Source organism: Giraffa tippelskirchi, chromosome 3 (genome assembly GCF_054371585.1).
Source record: "Giraffa tippelskirchi isolate mGirTip1 chromosome 3, T2T-mGirTip1v1.2.pri, whole genome shotgun sequence".
NCBI lineage: Eukaryota > Metazoa > Chordata > Mammalia > Artiodactyla > Giraffidae > Giraffa > Giraffa tippelskirchi.
This window is the reverse complement of record NC_137277.1, coordinates 167,036,512-167,060,024: the sequence shown is the minus strand read 5'-3', so window position 1 is coordinate 167,060,024 and position 23,513 is coordinate 167,036,512. Positions and strand designations below refer to the sequence as shown.

Here is a 23,513-nt window from a genome sequence, read left to right as displayed (position 1 = left end):
TTGTGCGTTTTTTTCTGAGGACTTCTGTAGGGGCAGTCTTGTCCTTTAACACAAATTTTACAGCACTGTTTTTCCTTTAAGGTTCTTAGGATGGCCATCAAGTCTTAACACTAAGAGAGAGAGGTTGTCAGTAATTAGTATCCAAGGGAGATTGGGAGGTCCTGCCTACCCTGTTACAGTCTTCAATTAAGTTGTATGAGAAGAAAAGGAGATGAATTACCTTTGTTCAATATTACTGTCAAAATCCTTTAGCCGTTCGTCACTGTGAACTCAGTAATACTGAGTATGACTCCTCCTTCATAAAGTTACCTCTTCCAATTCTCTGGCAATGGCTAGTCTGGGACAGTATATTCCATTATGATTGACTGGACAAGGAAGCCTGCCAGTTACTTCCTTTTACCTTCCTTTTCCTGAGTAACAGGGACAAATTTCCCCGAAAGCAATGATTACAAGTAAATCAGCAGTAGAATAGAAACAATAAGCAAGAAGTCTCAATTTTTCATTGATACTTACTTCGGCTCTTTTCTTTGAAGACCAAAATGGGAAAGAGGGAAGCAAAAAGAGAACTTTCCAGTTGTTGCAGTGAGTCAGTATTTTTCATTAGAGTGTGGCAGGCATCTTTTAGACCTTTAGAATCAGGTCAGATCAGGAAATCCCCTCTTTTGTCTCCCATCCTGATTCTTCTCCCTGAAGGCAGCTTGTGTCATAACATCTTGGCCTAGAGACTAATCTACAGCAAGAATCCAGAGGCTTCTGTGCTCTTATTTATTGTTACTGTTTTTAAACTAAGTACTATGTTGTTTGCAATCAGTTCTGTTTCAAAACAGTCATGACCACCAGATATATTTTGGAAACCTTTGGTGTCAGTGGAAATGAGAAGGTCCTGGTGCAGCCCTGGTCAGCTGAAGATCAGGCCATGGAGACCTGGGCACCTTTGCACAATCCTGCCGTAGAGTTGAGATTTCTCAACAGCTGTACCTTCGACTTCTCTGCAGCCAGGCTAAACCAGTTCCTACTAATTACCCACAAATAGCTTAACTCTCAACTGCCATGTCGGACGGAAGAGGAATATCTATGCCATTCAGTTAATTTTATTCCATATTGATGACACACTGTACTTAGGAATCATCATTTATCTTCAAAAGTGGTATATAACTAGTAGTTTACCAGAGTCCCACAACAGCCCTGGGAACTAGAAACACAGTTGTGTACACATCTTTCAAATGATAAGAGTAAGGCTAGACAAGTTATGAGAAAAATAGCCAGGTCACTTCAGAGAGCAAGCTGTTTGGAGCCTATTTGATATAGAGTTACTGCACATCTCTGGCCAGTGGTGCACTTGTTTGCACAGAAAAGGGAATGACGCTTACACAGACAGCCTTCTGTCATATTGCTCTTTTAAAATGATTTTTGCTGGCTTGATTTGCTTTCGGCTTTCTTTGCTAAATGGGCTCATCTTACTTATAGCTGCATAAAAGAATATAAGTTCTGAGAGATTCCAAAAGGCTCGTTTCAGTTCTTGGTTTGATAGTTATGTTTTGGGTTTTTTTTTCCTCCAGGCCCACCATCTGCTCCTCTCAACTTGATTTCAAATGTCAATGAGACTTCTGTGAACTTGGAATGGAGCAGTCCTCAGAACACAGGTGGCCGCCAGGACATTTCCTACAATGTCGTGTGCAAGAAATGTGGAGCAGGTGACTCCAGCAAGTGCCGACCCTGTGGAAGTGGGGTCCACTATACCCCACAGCAGAACGGCCTGAAGACCACCAAGGTCTCCATCACTGACCTCCTGGCTCATACCAACTACACGTTTGAAATCTGGGCAGTGAATGGTGTGTCCAAGTATAACCCTAGCCCAGACCAATCTGTGTCCGTCACTGTGACCACCAACCAAGCAGGTAGGAATCACATCCACTTTGTTGTAGGATCTAAATGTATATAGAGAAAGAGCTTATGTTGATATCTGTGCTTGTTGCTTAAGTTCTGCCCTTGAAGAAGAACTACAGGGATCTAATCGTAAATGTGTGAGTTGTGTTATAATATAAACAATACTTAGAAGGATATTTATTCATTCAGCAGATATTTTTTTGGATACTAACTCTATAGCATGCATTGTACTAGGTGGTGGAGATTAAATGAAGTCTAGGACACGGGTTGAAAACAGGTGACGGTGAATTGGGTCACTCCATGCTGGGCTTCTTGCAGAAAGGATGTGTCTTGGCCTTTTTAATCATAAGGTCATGGTTGGATATCAAAGCATTTACAGATTATTTAGGAATACAAAATTGATTTTTAGCAATGCAGAGTGCTACACTTGTATTTTCCAACAAAAACATTAGCAGCTGTAGTTTTGATTTTTTTTTTTTTTTTAATATTCAACACAGGTCTTTGTTAGAATTACCCTATAAGCCTGTGAACAATGAATGGTTTAATGGGGAGCTTGATATGTGTGGTTGACAAAATTTTCCTTCAAACACATCCTACTTTTGGAGCCACTTTCATAGTTACAGTCACACTGGACAGGTGGGAGAGGAGAACTAATTTACCTCATTTCCTGCACACTTTCCTCTTCTAATGCAGATGACTAGAAAACATATTCTGTTCCTGGGGTGTTTCTGCTGAGTTCATTTCAGAACGGTTATCCAGTGTTGAATATCAGATTTTCCACAGTGTGAATGAGAATCTAGATTTCTAGGCTCTGCTCCTGACCCACTTACTCCCATTCTTCCCCCAAAGCAGTCTCCACACTTTCTCATACTAATTTTCCATTCTGGATTCCTACCACATGTTTCACATCGCCAGCTCCCTGTTATTTATTTTTGGGGATTTAAAGGGGTGGAGGAAGAAAGGACCATGGTTTATCCTTTTGTGAAGCTATTAAGAACAACACACTTCACTGGGAAAGGATTATAAATTGCCAACAACCCTGTTGCCTCTTGCTGCACTTCTCTCTTAAATGAATGTTTCAGTAAGTGCAGTCAATAGTTAAGTAAAATATATCTGTACTAATTGATTCTATAGGAACAACTATTCCAGTATTCCAATCCAAAGCCATTCTTTTCTCACTTTCCCCTGAACTCTCTAGAATAAATAAAAAGTTAAGAATGGGGCGGGGCGGGGGGGAGCAGGATTTTGAACTGGCTCTGGAATGGCAGACCTTCCCGGAAGGTAGTTTCAGTTATACACATGTGACCAGTCTTTTAATATATGTGGTGTGAACAGGTCCTCTGGTTATGCGTTTGCCTTTTATTTCTGCACTTTTAGGATGTGAACACTGTATGGTCTCCAGTTTTATTTCTCTACAATGGGTAGTAGGATTTAGGAGGTTTGGATAGCATAACAAGGACTCTGAATGGCAGCCTTTTGTTAGTTGTCTTTTGGAAGAAGGCAATGGAAACATTGCCCATAGATCCTCAGAAACCTAGGATGTCTGATGTCTGAGTTCCAGAGTTCCAGGGAGCCGAGAAGGTGCAGAGTGGTCTGCGAACCCCTGGAGAATCTGGTTTATGATTCAATCAGTATGTTCTGCCCCCCCGTACCTTTCCGGCTTCCCGCCAGTACATCTCTACTTTGTGTTCTTAACGAAATTAATACGAGGAAGGAACCTTTTGAAGCCTCAGCTGTACAAGGTGAAGTCATTCTATTTGGCGGAGGGTAGCCTCTGGGAGATGTGCTGAGGACAGGCTTGGCTCCCACAGATTTTGTGGGGAAACTTCTCTGTCTGTGTACCTAAGGATTCAAGCCAAGGGATTATGTCAACCCTTACCAAGCCAGGAGGCACAAAGCACAGAAGGAAGACCAGCCAAAAATCCTCCAAAAGAAGAAAATGTGCAGAAATGTTACGCGAGGGAAGGAAACAAAGTCAAAGTTTTAATAAAAATGTAGGTGTAATTCTTTTAGATCTAGGAAAAAGGTGAACAGGGAATTCTTCTGACACAATGAGATTTTCTCTGCCATGGCAAGCAGTCCTGCCAGGAGGTTTGCTGAATAGGACAAAATTCTAGCTCCTTATTTTAATTTTCATGAAGGGTAATGGTGGGAAGAGGTTCAAAATTAAAAAGAAACTTTTCAGTAAGGAGACCTCCTATGTGGCCGGCCAGAGAGCTTCCACTTAGCAGAGTTGTCTGTGCGCACAGCATTGCCTCATTATGCTGCCGCAATTTGGCGTTTACTAATTCAGCATCATCGTGATGGTTTATCTTTGATTAACAAACCCTTTCTTCATAGTAGTGCAGATTAATAATGTAGGTCAAAAATTCCGGGTGAATGTAGCAGCCATAAACTCTATCAATGTTCCCCTATGCATATTTACTTACTCACAATTATATTCTAATTGCTGTCATTCTGATCATTTCATTAAATTAAATTCCTTAGGGACCTCTATAGGCAGTGATGTCTCACTCTATAAGGAATACATAGAATAAATGAATGTTAGCTTTAACCACCTAGAGTCCACCTAGTTTCGTGGATTCTGCAATTTTTGTCCTGTTTTCACAGGGTTCTTTCTCTCGCTGGTAATATATTTAGAAACAAACAAACACAAAATCTAGAATTCCTGGTTTTATCGTCACCATCACTGTAACTGTCATAGTTGAACAGCACTGTGAAGGTGAAATTCACCTAAGCTAGTGTCAGAGCCAGTGCTTGAACCCAGGGAGAATCATGCTCCCAAAAGGAAAAAGTTGATTTCTTTTAAAATTAATAGATAACTAATGGCTTTTGTGAGACCAGACTCTGAGTATCTAAGCCTAGAGGTGGCGGCCTAATTGGGCTTTGATCTTGTAGTTGTGAATGTGGTGTAGTTGTGAAAGTAGCTGGGATATAGAGTGTGAATGGATTGGTGTTCTCATGTGGTTATTTAAGCCATCCTAACCCCAGTCTTACAGTTGGTGTCTTAAGGGGCTAATAGCACCCTTTTCCTCCCCTCCTGAGTTCAAGCCGAATTGAAATAAAAGCCAGGACAAGACAAAGGGAACTCAAAAGTGCCAGCTTTATTGCTGAAGAGCTGATGAAAGGATGTGAGCTTTGTATCTGTGGCCAAAAGGACTGACTCTGGTGACACTTACCCAGTGTCACTTAGGGACAGGGTAGCCCAGCTGGCTGACTGCCGGCTCCCTGCCAGGACAAAGCCTGCTCTGCTCAGGTCACCCAAATGGATGCTCTGCCAGGAGGCAAATCAGAGAGCAGCAAGGGTTGACCTGAGGACATGAGACTTCTCCCAAATTCTCTTCCTCCCTTACTCTACCCCCTGCCTCATGCCAAGAAGATGAAGGAAAGTTGAGAAGAGGAGGGGGGGAATGTGGCTGCTGCTGAAGTGGTCCCGTAGGTAAAGATCACACAATGAAAACGGACGTTCCCCCTACACTCCGTTGCAGTCCAAAAGGAACGAAATGAGATTTCCCTTGAAAACTCATGTTTTCCTTCCTCCATCTTCCATCCTCCGGCAACTGTTCCGTCTTTTGTTTAGGAAGAGACGGTTTTGATGCTTATGAAAAATGTATAGGCTGACTGCTGGGTGATTTGTTTTCTAGATGACTTTCCTTCAGTTTACTTTTACTTAAGTGGACCATCTCGGGGAAATGAATACAGGATGTGTCCCTAGGAGAGAGAAATGCTGTATAAATGAAACAAGGTTTTCCTGACCAAGCAACAGAACTGTGGATGTTTTTGCTAAAAATTCCATGATGGCAGCCAGCAGTAGACCTTAATATTACCACCAAACCAGTTTCCACTCTGCACCCCTTAAACCCCCCACCAGTCTCCCAGCTCTGGGGCTGGACTATGCTCTAGGTTGTTTTGTTTGTTGTAAATTCTGGTGAAGCTCTATGGCTCATGTTCTCTACTAACCCCACATTGTATCCAAGACAACTATATTTTGACTTTTACTTTGCATATGCTGTTCTAGACACCCTTTACAAGGAAATACATCTGATAACCTCTCTTAGGCGCAACTGTCCTGTCCTGGTGACAAAACATCTCTTAACACTGGATTTGGATGAATTCCGATACTCAGTAGGTTGCATAATCATTTGAACCTAGCTAATCTCTAAGATCTTTTCTAATTCTAAAATTCTGTGATCCCAAGAATTGTAGCCATAAGCAGTGGGCTTGAAGAAAGAGAATTTAGTTTCCTTATGATGTTTCGAAACTGGCTCTTAAGGCCATTCCAAGACAGGGAGAGCATTCCAAAAGTGCTGCAGCTGAATTGTCAGAATGCATCTCAGTCTTGCCTCTCCTCAGTCCTTCCAAGCTGTCTGTGCTGCAGGTATTGGTGTCCCACATCCCTCCCCAAGACATTTGGCAATGTCAGGAGACATTTTTCAGTTGCCAAAGCTAGGAGGAGGGAGAGGGCTATTTCATCTACCACATGAAGTCCAGGGATGCTACTAAACATCCTATAATGCAAAGGATACCGCCCTCCCCCCAACAAAGAATTATCTAGTCTGAACAGTCCATGGTGCCAAGACTGAGAAACTCTGGTCTAGTGGCATATTTGAGAAACAGATTTCATGACTTCATAGCAAGGTCCACCTTTGAGCATTCCATCACCGACCTGTCTTTGCTGGGTTCCATCACTCTGTGCTGGGGATGCAGGGCTCTCAGCGCTGTTCTCAGAGGATAGACAGTTATAAAAGGCCCTTTTGGGGTCTCCTGTAAAGAATCCTAGGGGCTTTGCCATCAGATGAATTGGTGCTGCTTGTCAGACTGGCCTTGTTCTCTAGGATGGACCATTAAGAAAACTGTAAGAAAATGCCACATCGACGATAAAGTGGCAGGAACCTCATTGTAAGGCCAGTGCACGACACCCATATCAGTGCACAGCACAGATATTCAGCACCCATCTGTTGATTAACACATTTATTTACAGTAAAAACAACCAGTGAACACTCTTGTCAAGTAGTGATAAAGTTAATAAAACCAAAATAATGAGTAGAGAAAAGAAAATAACCAAGTACGAGAGGCATACTGTCTCTTATTACTCAACTGCTCAGTTCCCATTCTGTTTCTTGGCCGTCTTTTAATTAGACATATTATGTTATTTGAGTGAGATAATGGGGAGCAGTGGGAATTCTCATCCCCACTGGGTATAATTGCTACCTGTCTTACAGATAGTGAGAGGACAGCTTTAAGGGGATGGTGGAAGAAAGGGAAACATCTTAAAGCAATTGTGTGAGGCAGTGTGCTCCAGGCATGGTGGAGTGGAACAGATTTTGTTGAGTCTGAAGCCTAGACAATTTTTGTGTGATTTCAGGGGAAGAATCTACAGAATTGCACATATCAAATGAAGAAGAGCTTTGGAAAGAGCCCTTGCAAGCTTTCTTAATTTCAGTATGTAAAATCGTGCCTCTTAGATGAATGCAATTGTCTGGTAAAGGGGCTCTTGTGTAAGTATGCCTAGACATGCAAGCAAACAGGAAGAAAGTAGAGATTTCAGAAAGTCCAGTCTGGCTTAATAGGTAAGGTGATGAAGTGTGTCACACTGGAGTGGTTCTGGCCTATTGTTCGGGGTGAGGGACAGTTCTGGATGGGCCTCATATGTGGTTTAAGATCAAATTAACAAGCAGAAAACACACTCCTGGCGATTGTGGGAATGGCTGTTGTTGTTCAGTTGCTGAGTCACGTCCGAATCTTTGTGACTGTATGAACTGCTACACACCAGGCTTCCCTGTCCTTCATTATCTCCTGGAGTTAGTGCTCTAGAGCAGGCTTTGGCAAACCAGAACCCAAATCTTGATCCCCCACTTTGAAATCCCCTAAGAATCTTTTTTCTTTCTTTCTTTTCTTTCTGAAGGGTTGAGAATAATAAAAATAAAAATAATAATAATAATGTTTTGTGAAATTTGGAAATTATGTAAAATTTAAATGTCAGTGTCCATAAAGTTTTGTTGAAACAAAGGTCCACTCCCTTGTGTGTGTGCTGTCTAAGACTGCTTTTCCAGAACCACAACAGAGGGGAGTTCCTTTGCAGAGATGCCTGTGAACATATTTGCCATCTAGATCTTCCCAGAAAAAGTCTGTTGATCCCTGCTCCGGAGGACTACATTAAGAGGATAGGACATTGCAAGTATGCAACTCTGCATTGTAAAGCAAAAGCAGCCACAAACAATATGTAAATGAATGGGTGTGTCTGTACCCCCCCCCCCCCCACAAAACTTAATTTACAACATCAACCAGTGGGCCAGAGCCAATCCTAGCACTGGAAGGTAACTGACTTTTAGAGTCCACATTCTATTTTTTTACTTTTTTTTTTTTGGCTGTGCTGGGTCTTCATTGTGGCATATGGACTTTCTCTAGCTGTGGTGAGCAGACTTACTTGCCCCATGGCATGTGAGATCTTAATTCCCTGACCAGGAATTGAACCTAGGTTCCCTGAGCTGGAAGGCAGATTCTTTTTGTTTGTTTTTTTTTTAACTTTTTATTTTGTATTGGGGTATAGCCAATTAACAATGTTGTGATAGTTTCAGGTGAACAGAGAAGGGATTCAGCCATACGTTGACTTATACATGTATCTGCATGTGCCTCGGCACAAAGTCTCTTCAGTCGTGTCTGACTGTGCAACCCTATGGACTGTAGCCTGCCAGGCTCCTCTGTCCATGGGACTCTCCAGGCAAGAATACTGGAGTGGGTTGCCATGCCCTCCTGCGTTTCTTTCTTCTAACCTGCATCGGCTGGTGGGTTCTTTACTACTAGCTGCCCCTGGGAAGTCCATACATGTATCCATTCTCCCCCAAACTCCACTCCCATCCAGACTGCCGCATAACATTGAGCAGAGTTCCATGTGCTGTACAGTAGGACCTTGTTGGTTATCCATTTTAAATATAGCAGTGTATACATATTCATTCCAAACAAAGGCAGATTCTTGACCACTAGACCACCAGGGAAGTCCCAGCATCTACATTCTTAACCATTATCCACATCTTGTTTCATCCTCACATATTTATGGTGAAGACTAAAGGTGAAATCACACGCCCAGCTTCTAGCAGATATCCAATTAATATTGCCTTAAAAGAAGTTTAAAATCATTATTTGGAAATCGTAATTCAAATCACTACCCCTCTACTGTAGTTGAAAAGGACCAGTGAGAGATACTGAAATACTGGTGTTGTCATTTGTCAGAAACTACTCTGGCAAAGGATGAGGTGGATTAACATTTAGGTTTATCTCACATTTGAAACAACTGTGATATTTAGCAAGACAACTTCTTGTCTAGAGGTTTTGACTCTATAAACAAGATTTCACAAAAACAATTAGGATTTCAAACAGCCCTTTGCTTTCTTGTACCACAAATCTTTCCCCACTGGCACTCAGGTTTAAATATAGAACATGGCACGTGGTGGACTGTTCTGAGAAGGCAGCGTTCAGGTTTTCTTGAAAACATGCATTCTTAGCACTGTTGTATGGTTCCTAGATGATGGCAGCATTTTTAAAAAAATAATCATCTCCGCTGCTTTTTAAGGTTGCTCCCTCACTGAGATGACGTCCCGTTTGCCTTGATCTCAAGTCAATGATGTTTTTTCTTTTTCTTACTCCTAAGAAATGTAAAGGAAAAGTCACTTGATGAAACTAGTGAAATCTATAAGTCAGAAATATTCCTAAAGGCACATTTCAAAATTTTTCAAACAAATTATAAATCAATTTTATTGAGAACTTTTGCTGAAAAATTGGTTACACATCCTCAGTGGTTGGTATGCAATCCATAAGACCTCTAAGGTGGAAACTGGTTGGGGAGTCCTTTCTGTACCAGGGTCGTTGTAGCCCTGAACAAGCACATAATGGGCTTCAGAGAAGCCTGGCTGTGGTTTTCTCATTAACATTTCTGATCCAACTGTGAGTTTCTGGTTTAGTTTGTAATGCCTAGGAAATAATACATTTTTAAACACGCAATACAATTTTTTTTTTTAAGTGAGCAATCTCTTGATTCTAACTTTACACATAAAATGATTTCATGTCTGTGGAATATTGTTGCCACCTTGATAATTATCAAGCAAGCTCACTAATTATGATCATAATGAAGAATAAAATAAATAGGGTAGACAACGTTACAGCTTCTTGCATGTGGCACGAGAGTCCATGAATCTGTATTCAAGGTGGGAGCCACAAGTCCTGGTGAGGAGAAAAAAATAGAAGCCTTCCAAAGGAACCTCCTAAATTATCCAGCTTCAAGGTTGACTGAACAGCACAGACAAACAGTATGTCTATAGAGTTGAGAGGTAATTACTGCATATAAGTAAAAATTGGGTTGCATTTTTAAAGAGGTGAATATTTCACTCTAAGAAAATGAAAGTTTTATTTATACATCCAGAACTGAGAACATTATTTTTCCTGATTTTTTCCCCCTTCTGTTCTACCTAAGCATACACACATGTTCATTTGTGAGAACAGAAATCCTTTCACCAGCATTGACTAAACACTCTACAGTCTTAATGCTGATGGGTTTTTCGTTCTTCAATGCTATATATGCTTGTTGCTTCGGACAGTACTGCCAACTTTTACACCCTATGCAGAAACCATCAAGAGATTTGGAAATAAGCACCCTCCTGAGATGAGAAATAAACAGCACAGGGCGAGCAAAGGTTTTGGACGGGCTTCTAAATTATCTAGTTGTTACTCCCACTGGCTGAATGAATGTCTCCTCAGAGAAGCCAGAAGAGGCTCTCTAGCGTCCGGCTTGAAATTAAGCATCAATAAAGAGATCCAGAGAAACTTTTATCAAGGCTTCCATTAACCCCATACTGATGTCTTTAAAGAGTTTTTTTTTCCCTTTAAACATTGGGAAAACCAAGAGCTGTGCTGCAGAACTAATCCTGCATGGAGACATCTTAAATCTGCAGGGACTAATTAAAACACCTGTCTCTGTCACCCCACTGTACAGAGCCTTCTCTGAAACTCAGTGTCCCGTGTGCTGTTTTCAGGCTGGTATACAATAAGAGGGCGTTTTGTGTGTTGTCTTCAGTTAGACTCATGAGGGTTTTGTTTTGTTTTTTTCTTTATGCTTTAATCTGTCAAGATAGGCAAACCTTACCTAGCTATTTCTGTAAGTATTAAAAATTTCTCTCTTTCTTTTTTAAATAGATCTTCTCCCACTGCCTACTTTTCTCACCCCCAACACATACACAGGTGCATATGTGCACACACAACAACAAACATTTGTTTTCCTCCTTAGCTTGTGCCTAAAAAAACAAAATGTTTCCATGCATGCATGCTAAGTTTATTTAGTCATGTCCAACTTTTTGTGAACCTATGAACTGTAGCTCACCAGATTCCTCTGTCCATGGGCATTCTCCAGGCAAGAATACTAGAGTAGGTTGCCACGCCTTCCTCCAGGGGATCTTCCCGACCCAGGGATCAAACTTGTGTCTTCTACATCTTCTACATTGGCAGGCAGATACTTTACTACTAATGCTACCTGCTGCTGCTGCTGCTGAGTCACTTCAGTCGTGTCTGACTCTGTGCGACCCCATAGACGGCAGCCCACCAGGCTCTGCCATCCCTGGGATTCTCCAGGCAAGAACACCGGAGTGGGTTGCCATTTCCTTCTCCAATGCATGAAAGTGAAAAGTGAAAGTGAAGTCGCTCAGTCATGTCCGATTCTTCGCGACCCCATGGACTGCAGCCTACCAGGCTCCTCTGTCCATGGGATTTTCCAGGAAGCCCCAAACATTTCCATAGGTTGCCCCGAAACTGCAGTGACAGAAAAAGAGAATTGATCCCAGACATCACTTGTATCATGAAGCCATGGCTTTCATTGTGAAACGTGACTAATGATGTGGTCCCACATGTGGAGGTTGGTACCCAGAGTGCTGGAATCTCTGAACATTCAGCAGGATGGCTGCCAGTATAGACTCATAGCTGAAGAAACAGCTCTGACATTAAATTCCTTCTTTCCCTATTCTGATAGATGGATCTGCCTACGCTCGAGGAGCGTTATGGTGGCTCTCTTGTGCTTTAGGTGCTTTATGACAAAACACGGGAGCTACTTTCTAAAACAGAATCTATCTAAGATATCTTACATGGAAAAATGATAGGAATTTGCTATCACTCTTGGAACGGCTTCCCAGGTAGCTCAGCTGGTAAAGAATCCACCTGCAGTGCAAGAGACCTGGGTTCAGTCCCTGGGTTTCGAAGATCCCCTGGAGGAAGGCATGGCAACCCACTCCCATGTTCTTCTCTGGGGAATCCCCGTGGACAGAAGAGCCTGAAGGCTATGGTCCGTGGGGTTACAAAAAGCTGGACACGACAGCAACTAGCACACACACCTTGGAAGGGAAGGGAAGAGAGAGAACACGAGGAAGGGTGGGCCACTCCTTTTTGCCTGGCATCTTCCTACTGATCATCTGTGCACATGAATTTCTCAGGTAGTTTGGACAAAAAGACTTTGATAAAGGCTGTGGAGTTGGTGTTTTAAAAAGTTTCTTCTCTAGACTTTTTGTCAGTGTCGTCACTGAACACAGTGACTAAGCTGTGTCTGACTCTTTATGACCTCATGGACAGCAGCTCCTCTGTCCTCCATTATCTCCTGGAGTTTGCTCAAACTCATGTCCATTTAGTTGGTGGTGCTGTCTAACCATCTCATCCTCTGCCATCCCCTTGTCCTTTTGTCCTCGATCTTTCCCAGCATCAGGGTCTTTTCCAGTGAGTCGGCTCTTCACATCAGGTGGCCAAAGTATTGAAGCTTCAGCTTCAGCACTGGTCCTTCCCATGAATATTCAGGTTGATTTCCTTTAGGAATGACTGGTTTGATCTCCTTTCAGTCCAAGCGACTCTTCAAGAGTCTCCTCCAGCACCACAATTCGAAAGCATCAATTCTTTACAGTCCAACTCTCAAATCCGTACATGACTACTAAAAAAACCATGGTTTTGACTATATGGACCTTTGTTGGCAAAGTGATGTCTGTGCTTCTTAATACACTGTCTAGTTTGTCATGGCTTTTCTTCCAAGGAACAAACTTCTTTTAATTTCATGACAGTGATTTTTGGAGCCCAAGAAAATAAAATCTGTCACTGCTTCCACTTTTGTGCAGACGATACTTAAATATGTAGCTTCCACTTTACAGTGGGTGCTAAATAGGGACCTGTATCCAACAGGTTCGCTGTATGTAACAGGGTTGGATAAGATCCATCCATTAGAACAAACACTGAAAGGGGCAAGCTCACAATGGCTCCCTGGAGAGTTGGTGTTGTCTAGATAAGGTACTGCAAGCCATAAATCTGCCTCCTGAACCACCCTCCCCCTTTTTTTTTAGCATAGTAAGTGTGTATTTTGAGCATAATAGCGTGAAGGTGGATGAGAGCACAGCTTCCTCCATGTCCTTTTATCAAAGCCATGGCAAATATATAAACAGGCCTGTGATTTTAAATATGCAACTAGCTGAAAGCTTAATCAAATGTTCCTTCCATTAAGATAATCAAAGACTTTTTTTTTCATATGAAGGTTGCAGGTCATCCTAAGGGTTGCTGGTGGAGCCCTTGTCTGCACTGAAACCCGCTGAAACTGATCCTGATTCTAGAGGGCAAGATTTTAGGAAACTTTCTAGGAGGGTGCTTTTGGAGGCTTGGGAGTTCTTATTGCTAACAGTATCTCATTTCTTCCCATTTAAAATAAGAGTAGGATGGCCATTACAGTATGTAATCAGGATTTTTATTGCTTTGTTTTCCACTGAAAGCAAAAAGTACAAGTACAGCAGAATCTTGCCCTATGAACACTGAGTGTCGTTTTGTAACCTGAACAGTGGTCATAGGTTTTAAAACATGTTAGTTGTGCTCACAGCCCTCCTTGTATACATCATTGCTGGTTAGTCGACTTATTAAGGTGTGACTCTAAGAGACTGGTAATATATTTAAGGAATCGTGATATCATGTAAAAATGTATTGTTTGGGGAGCTTGATAAATGGGAAGCATCTCACTGTTAACTTTTCAAGGGTTTAACCTTAACTGTGTGAGTTCTTTGAATGATGGCTTTCACTCTTTCTCGTCTCTCTCCCTTCTGATTTTAGAACACACATAAAATAAAATCCATAAAACAGCCCCTGGTGTACTGGAGCCCTGTTCCAATATCTTTTTTAGAGACCCTGCCATGGGACTATTTCTGGGTGAGATGTTGTTCTAATGAGGTCTTTTCGGTATTTATAGATTGACTTCTGGGTGGAGCTAGTAATATTGAAATTTACACTTTAGCAAGTTGTGTTAGAAAGGCCTCAATGAGATGCTGTGAACTTCTAGTTAAAAAAAAAAAATCGGTCCTAAAACAGTTATAACTTTCCTAATACATTTTTTGTTATTCTTTATGACTACAAAAGTCATCTTGGATTCTCAAGCACAAATCCAGTTGGAGACGTCCATTAGCCTTAATAACATTTTAAAGTCTTGCATCTCAGTTGTTCTCACTCTCAGTCTTATAATGCCTATAGGAGTTTAAACTCTGGCACATACAGTTTGGTTTCTGGCTGATACCCCAAAATAAAAAAAAATTAATTTTGTGGTTGCCAATTCCCAAGCTAAAAATCCCTATTCATAAATTATGCTCCTTTTTTTAACCTCTATCATAGCTTTGAAAAGAATTGCCAAAAAAGATAGAGTTTCAAATATGAGGACTGTAAGAATATCATGTCATGGCTACAGTTTTTGAGAGCACAGCATGTGGTGACCATTTGTATATGAAGCATTTTCACATGGTGCCAGCTGTGATTTAACTCAAAGTCTCTGTATCACTACTCTCCCCTTACCAGTCACTTCTTTGTGCTTGTCTACATAGCCAGCAAGATATTGGGTAAGAATGATTTCACTATAAATAAAATGAAGGCTTCCCTCAGTTTAGTTCAGTCGCTCAGTTGTGTCTGATTCTTTGCGACCCCATGGACCACAGCATGCCAGGCCTCCCTGTCCATCACCAACTCCTGGAGTTTACTCAAACTCATGTCCATTGGGTCAGTGATACCATCCAACCATCTCATCCTCTGTTGTCTCCTTCTCCTCTCACCTTCAATCTTTACCAACATCAGGGTCTTTTCAAATGAGTCAGTTCTTCACATCAGGTGGCCAAATTATTGCAGTTTCAGCTTCAGCATCAGTCCTTCCAGTGAACACCCAGGAGTGATCTCCTTTAGGATGGACTGGTTGGATCTCCTTGCAGTCCAAGGGACTCTCAAGAGTCTTCTCCAACACCACAGTTCAAAAGCATCGATTCTTCAGTGCTCAGCTTTCTTTACAGTCCACCTCTCACATCCATACATGACTACTGGAAAAACCATAGCCTTGACTAGACGGACCTTTGTTAGCAAAGTAATGTCGCTGCTTTTTAATATGCTGTCTAGGTTGGTCATAACTTTCATTCCAAGGAATAAGCATCTTTTGATTTCATGGATGCAGTCACCATCAGCAGTGATTTTGGAGCCCAGAAAAATAAAGTCAGTCACTGTTTCCACTGTTTCCCCATTTATTTCCCATGAAGTGATGGGACCGGATGCCATGATCTTAGTTTTCTGAATGTTGAGTTTTAAGCAAACTTTTTCACTCTCCTCTTTCACTTTCATCAAGAGGCTCTTTAGTTCTTTTTCACTTTCTGCCATAAGGGTGATGTCATCTGCATATCTGAGGTTATTGATATTTCTTCCGGCAATCTTGATTCCAGCTTATGCTTCATCCAGCCCAGCATTTCTCATGATGTACTCTGCATATGAGTTAAATAAGCAGGATGACAATATACGGCCTTGAGGTACTCCTTTTCCTATTTGGAACCAGTCTGGTGTTCCATGTCCAGTTGTAACTGTTGCTTCCTGACCTGCATACAGGTTTCTCAAGAGGCAGGTCAGGTGGTCTGGTATTCCCATCTCTTTCAGAATTTTCCACAGTTTATTGTGATCCACACAGTCAAAGGCTTTGGCATAGTCAATAAAGCAGAAATAGATGTGGTTTTTTTTTTAACTCTCTTGCTTTTTCGATGATCCAATGAATGTTAGCAATTTTATCTCTGGTTCCTCTGCCTTTTCTAAAACCAGCTTGAACATCTAGAAGTTCATGGTTCACATATTGTTGAAGCCAGGCTTGAAGAATTTTGAGCGTTACTTTACTAGCGTGTGAGATGAGTGCAATTGTGCGGTAGTTTGAGCATTCTTTGGCATTTCCTTCTTTGGGATTGGAATGAAAACTGACTTTTTCCAGTCCTGTGGCCACTGCTGAGTTTTCCAAATTAGCTGGCATATTGAGTGCAGCACTTTCACAGCATCATCTTACAGGATTTGAAATAGCTCAACTGGAATTCCATCACCTCTACTAGCTTTGTTCATAGTGATGCTTCCTAAGGCCTGCTTGACTTCATATTCCAGAATGTCTGGCTCTAGGTGAGTGATCACACTATCGTGACTATCTGGGTTGTAAAGATCTTTTTTGTATAGTTCTTCTGTGTATTCTTGCCACCTCTTCTTAATATCTTCTGTTTCTGTTATATCCATACCATTTCTGTCCTTTATTGAGCCCATCTTTGAATGAAATGTTCCCTTGGTATCTTTAATTTTCTTGAAGAGATCTCTAGTCTTTCCCATTCTATTGTTTTCCTCTATTTCTTTGCACTGATCACTGAGGAAGGCTCTCTTATCTCTCCTTGCTATTCTTTGGAACTCTGCATTCAAATGGGTTTATCTTTCCTTTTCTCCTTTGCTTTTTGCTTCTCTTCTTTTCACAGCTCTTTGTAAGGCCTCCTCAGATAGCTATTTTGCTTTTTTGCATTTCTTTTTCTTGGGGATGGTCTTGCTCCCTGCTCTTGTACAGTGTCACAAACCTCTGTCCATAGTTCTTCAGGCACTCTATCAGATCTAATCCCTTAAATCTATTTCTCACTTCTACTGTATAATCTTAAAGGATTTGATTTAGGTCATACCTGAATGGCCTAGTGGTGGTCCCTACTTTCTTCAATTTAAGTCTGAATTTGGCAATAAGAAGTTCATTATCTGAGCCACAGTTTTGTTTTTGCTGACTGTATAGAGCTTCTCCATCTTTTGCTGCAAAGAATATAATCAATCTGATTTCTGTGATGTCCATGTGTAGAACCTTCTCTTGTGTTGTTGGAAACGGGTGTTTGCTATGACCAGTGTGTTCTCTTGGCAAAACTCTATTAGCCTTTGCCCTGCTTCATTCTGTACTCCAAGGCCAAATTTGCCTGTTACTCCAGGTATTTCTTGACTTCCTACTTCTGCATTCTAGTCCCCTATAATGAAAAGGACATCTTTTTTTGGGTGTTAGTTCTAAAAGGTCTGCTAGGTCTTCATAGAACCATTCAACTTCAGCTTCTTCAGCATAACTGGTTGGGGCATAGACTTGGATTACCGTGATATTGAATGGTTTGCCTTGGAAACCAAGAGAGATCATTGTGTCGTTTTTGAGATTGCATCAAAGTACTGCATTTCAGACTCTTGTTGACTGTGATGGCTACTCCATTTCTTCTAAGAGATTCTTGCCCACAGTAGTAAATATAATGGTCATCTGAGTTAAATTCACCCATTCCAATCCATTTTAGTTTGCTGATTCTTAAAATGTTGACATTCACTCTTGCCATCTCCTGTTTGACCACCTCCAATTTGCCTTGATTCATGGACCTAACATTCCAGGTTCCTATGCAATATTGGTCTTTACAGCATTGGACCTTGCTTCCATCACCAGTCGCATCCACAACTGGGCGTTGTTTTTGCTTTGGCTCTGTCTCTTCATTTTTTATGGAGTTATTTCTCCACTGATTGCCAGTAGCATATTGGACACCTACCCATCTGGGGAGTTCATCTTTCAGTGTCCTATCTTTTTGCCTTTTTATACTGTTCATGGGGTTCTCAGGGCAAGAATACTGGAATGGTTTGCCATCCCCTTCTCCAGTGGACCACATTTTGTCAGAACTCTCCACCATGGCCCGTCTGTCTTGGGTGGCCCTACACAACATGGCTCATAGTTTCCTTGAGTTAGACAAGGCTGTGGTCCATGTGATTAGATTGGTTAGTTTTCTGTGATTGTGGTTTCAGTCTGTCTGTCCCTCTGATGCCCTCTCTCAGCGCCTACCGTCTTACTTGGGTTTCTCTGACCTTGGACGTGGGGTATCTCCTCACAACCACCTCTCCTGACCTTGGACGTGGGGTATCTCCTCTCAGCTGCTCGCCTTAGGTAGTACTAAACCCCAATTCCTCAGCATGCTGTGGTTCATGAATCTTGTTCCCTGAGTTTTGATTCTCTGTGTTCAGAACCTTCCCAGACTTCCATACCATGATCCATACAAAGAAACCAGACTGAAAATAAGATTGAGAAGCTCAGTTCTTCACCTGATTAGTGTTCCTTCTGTTTCTCTCTCTGTCTCTCTCTCTTTCCACTTGTAACTGCAATCTACTGTACAAATAGAATGGTCCGTAGCCATCACTTCTCAGTATTTAGTTATTGTTCTTTCAACCAAGCAACATTTGGAGCTAGATTTGCAACCAGAATCGTATTGGAATGTTTCCTCTGCCTGTCTCAGCCTGTCACTGATCATCTATAGCCTATAATTTCATGCTCCACTTTATTCTTCGTCAGATATTTTTCATTTCTGTTTCTTTCTCTTTTCTGCCTATGTGTTTCAAAATGCAATAACAGAAAGAAAGATGAGCTACGAAAAAAGTAGTTTCAAAGATAAAAATAACAATGGTGAAAATGCTTACCATTTATGGAGCTTATATCATCAATTTAGGGTCACCATGACTTTTTCTTTTTTGAACAATTCATGTGGTCTTTTAAAGTCACTATTAGGAAAAATAGGTATCTTGTTCCAACTATATATGTGATGGGGAATTGGGTGATGGCTCAGGAGATGACTAATGGGACTCTAGACCTTTCTGTCTTTAGGTCACCCTCTTGTATCTGGACTATATCATAAGTGGTCCAAGGCCTGATCATCTGGCAGCCATTGAGTGGCTATGGTAATGGAATTGGTCTCAATCCAGGTCTTAGTCGACAGGTGTTCACATCATAAGTGACACTAATTGACTTCCTATCTGTCAACTGGGAAGACAGTGGACCATCACTGAGACAGCAATGGGGAAGGAGTTATTCGTGATATATTCAGGCTCCACTGAAAGCCAAGGGCTTCAGTTCCTTGAGCTGGCACCTTGCAAATATTATACTTGTCTCTTTCGAGTTTCATTAACCTCAGAAATAAAAAAAAAGAAAAAATTGGAATCTAATTTCAAAAGATTTGCAATAAGTCAGAATAGTAAACACTGCTTTTTTGAGGTTACATGAGCCTGATGTGTTTATGCTTTTTCTCTTTATTTTGTATTATACTAATTAGATGCCTCCTATGAAAATTACATGTAAGGACAAAAAAAAAGAGAGAGAAATTGGATTCTTAGCCTCAATGATAGAGCAGTCAGGTTCTCTGCTTTTATTTTGCTATTTTTTTTCTTTGTTTTGCGGTTGACTACCAGCTCACTTATTCATAACAAATGATATGGATGATGCCCTTTGATGGAGAATTTAATGAGGCTATCTTCAGTGCCCTTGTGAAATGGAAACCAATGTGAAAAAGTAACTTGAGGCTTTTATTAACATAAATTTCAAAGCATAGAATTCAAGGGGCTTCATCCAACCCACATCCTTTTCTGTTGTTCCGGGTATCTGTGTCATAATTTATTCACTCTCACTGGGGCCATGACCTAAGGAGATTATTAGTATCATTAGTATTGTGCGTGTGAAGTCACATCAGTTGTGTCTGACTCTTTGCAATCCCATGGACCGTAGCTCTCAAATCTCCTCTGTCCATTGGATTCTGCCTCTGTGCAGGCAAGAATACTGGAGTGGGTTGCCATTTTCTTCTCCAGGAGATCTTCTGGACCCAGGGTCAAACCCACATCTCTTAAGTCTTGTGCATTGTGGTTCTTTACCACTAGCGCCACCTGGGAAGTCCATCATTAGTATTATTAATACTAGGTTTCCTAGGTTTATCTAAGGGCATTTTTTTTGTTGTTGTTTTTAACTACACAGATGATTTGAATATCCCTTTAGCAAGTGGCAAAGCCACCCTCCTGAATTAGTTATCACACTTAAAAAGTCAAGATGACAACAGCCACAGTGAATCTATTTATTGAAGCAGACAGACTCTTTTAGCAGAATGATCAATGTCTTACCTCTTTCTGAAAGGCTTTTCAGGCATACGTGGGAAATCGTCAAGCATCTATCTGATAGAGAGTAATGAACAAGGCTTTTTATTGGTCAGTGTCTGGAGTAGGCTTTTAAGCATTTCTGCCTGTAAATGTAGAAACCTGAGTGTGAAAGTAAAAGGCAAGAGCAAAGATTTACTGGGTGCATCTATCATCCTGGCTTTTAGAGTCCTTGTGATTAATACATCTTTAATTGGGGAAGGATCTAGATGCCTTGGATGTCAGAAAGCTTAATGTTACAGCATTGTCTCATTGGTTCCTAACACAGCAGGACGATTAGCAGCTGTCTGAGTAACAAAAGAACCTGAAGCCCACAGTACAGCTTTTATTTTCCATATTTGGGATGCCTAAAGCTCTCCAGTGGGGTTGACAGCTAAAGGAACAGAAGCCTTCCTTCACAGCAGATAATCCTTTTCCACTCTCTATGCTGTATTTCTGCTCAATAGGAAAAAAACTTTTCCTTGACACCATCCTTCAGATTCCAGATTAATTTTGGAGGGCATTGTCAGTCATAGAGGGGAATGTATTGCCTAGGGCTCTTTGTTTTATCTAAGCAAGAAATCTATAAAATAATTTCAACTAAGAGTTTATAACAGACACTTTCCAGCATACTAAGACGCAATGAGAAGATTCATCTTCCTAGAGGTGTTGAGAGAAAAAAAGTATTTATTTAATTTTTTCTGTTGCTTCTAGCTTTGCACTGTTCTCTTATCTTAAAATGGTGTCTTGCTCAGGCAAATTCTTATACATCGCCTTCCAGTGGAAAGGCTTGTTTCCCTGTTTGCCTCAAACTGGCATTCTAACTTAACAGGAAATATACACTGAATCCTGCTATGTTTCTGTTGGCAAGTGTTGGACTATCCTTGACAGAACCTGCCAACGAATTTCTTAGTAAGCAAACAGAAAGCAAAACAAGCGGCTCTCAGACCAAACAGAAGATACACGTGCTACATAAGAGACACTTGGATTGCCCTGAAGTTATCTCCAGTTAATTCTGGGGATGTGGCTTTGGTTTCACGTTGAGACATCACTCACTTGTAATTCTACAACTCATCATATGACTCTCCATGTAGGAATGCTAGTTCAAGATAGTTATTTTAAAAAGAAAAATAGGCATTTAAAGAACACATTTACTTTACTGTGAAAGTATTAATTGCTCAGTCACGTCCAACTCTTTGCGACCCCATGGATGGTAGCCTGCCAGGCTCCTCTTTCCGTGGAATTCTCTAGGCAAGAATACTGGAGTGAGTAGTCAATCCCTTCTCCAGGTGATCTTCCTGATCCAGGGATTGAACCTGGGTCTCCTGCATTGAAGGCATTTTTTTTTTTTTTTACCATTTACCAGCCACCAGGGAAGTCCCTTTACTTTAAAGGACAGCTGTTGTTGTATGGCTCAGGTATTCAACATAGTGAATAAAAAGTTATAAAAGCCCTAATTTGCAAAAACTTGAATCTTTTATGGAACTTTTAGATTTTTTTTTTTTTACCCCAAAGTGTTAACTAAAAATTGTGGATGGATCTTTGTTATTAATTTTAATATTCCAACTTTTATACTCTTAGCTAACACTTTTATTTGTTTTTTAACCTTTTTATTGTGAAATATATACACATATAGAAAAATAGACAAGGCAAGTATATCATCAATAAATTATCACAAAGCAAATATCTCTGTGCTAAATAATAAAATACTATTATTTCATTTTGTAATTAAATTTTCAATTTCAGCTGATTCTCTTCTTAGCTCTGTAGGTAGTTCTAATATGAGGGGATTAATGACCCAAAGCTTTATACTTTGTCTCTTAACAAATGTCATATCTAATTTATCTCTGGATTTCTAGCATCCAGCAGTGTACACATGGCCCTGAACCTAACATATACCAGACCTAAGATTTGCCCTGTTGCTGATGCAGCTGATTGATGCTGTGGAAGAAGATGGTATTTAGCCATCAAATCCCTAATTTCTTATCAGTGAAAGGAGGGGAGAGATTAGAACTAGAGGATTTTATAGAGTAGTGGTTGAAACTGTGGCTCCTAGATCCTGACTTTTGAATTCATCACATAAGCTATAACTTGTAACAAGTTGTTCAGACTCTCTTTACCTTATTTTTCTAATCTGTAAAATGGGAATAATAGTAGTACTTGCCTCAGAGGGTATTTGTGAGATTATATGAATTAATCCATTCAAGAGAATTAAAACAATGTTTGGCACATAGTACTAAATAGTTGCACCATAAATGCTAGTTCTGTGTGTATGCTTTTACAGACATGTGTTAGGGAGAGAGGATTACAATGCTTTTGAGCCATGCAGCCTTGGTTTTAAAAATCTCACTTTATAGCTTTGGTTGCATCATTTCATTACTTTGTGCTCCAGGAGTTTCCAAATAGAAAATCAAAGGTGCTGATGATAACTATGATTTCAGAGAGTTGCAAGGATTGAATGATGTTGAGTATGTCAAAATGCCTCACAGGGGAGGCCAAAAAGCATCTTTTTGCTCATGTGCCCATTCTTCTCTGTTTAACTCTGATTCACGTGGCCCAAATCTTTACCTGTATGAGCTGTCAACTATGCAATGAAGACTAAACTTTTTTTCTAATAAGAAAACTAAACCAAGCCATTTTGAGAGCTCCACTGTCTTTTCCCATTTCATATTAAAGCAAGCTCAGGTGAATCTTTTAGCCTAACATTTTGTGATTCTACAGAATTCAGTCTGTTGTTAGGAGACCCGGTGCTGTGCTTATGTCTTGCATTCCTGCAAAGCTGCAGTCTTTTCCTGGCATTGCTGATGCCATGGCAGCACTCAGCCAGTGTCTCACAAATGAGTGACTCTCCTATCACTGTGAGTGCCCAGGAGCTGGAGTTTCCAAGAGGGAGGCCATTCAGGCAGCTTTCAAATGCAGCTCCATCTTCTGTTGGCCATGATACTCCTATACTTTATTTTAGGTGGTTATTGTATGATGTTATTATAGCTCTTCCTCGACTTATAGTGGGGTTTCTCCCCAGTTAACCCATTGTCAGCTGAAAATACATTGAATACACCTAACATACCAAACATCATAGTTCAGCCTTGCTGATCTTAAATGTTCTCAGAACACTTATATTGGGCAAAATCATCTAACACAAAGCTTATTTTATAATAAAGTGTTGATTAACTCATGTAATTATATTGAATGCTGCTGCTGCTGCTAAGTCACTTCAGTCGTGTCCGACTCTGTGCGACCCCATAGACGGCAGCCCACCAGGCTCCGCCATCCCTGGGATTCTCCAGGCAAGAATACTGGAGTGGGTTGCCATTTCCTTCTCCAGTGCATGAAAGGGAAAAGTGAAAGTGAAGTCGCTCAGTCGTGTC

General features: G+C 40.9%; 1 protein-coding gene across 2 annotated transcripts in view; it reads left to right on the top strand.

The window, feature by feature from the left end:
* EPHA4 (EPH receptor A4) overlaps positions 1-23,513 on the top strand; it is a 163,103-nt gene that overhangs the window by 90,278 nt on the left and 49,312 nt on the right. For both annotated transcript variants that reach the window (XM_081579276.1, XM_081579277.1), the window contains exon 5: positions 1,560-1,898. In XM_081579276.1, coding sequence (XP_081435402.1) covers positions 1,560-1,898 — 339 coding nt within the window. The remainder of the gene's footprint in view (positions 1-1,559; positions 1,899-23,513) is intronic.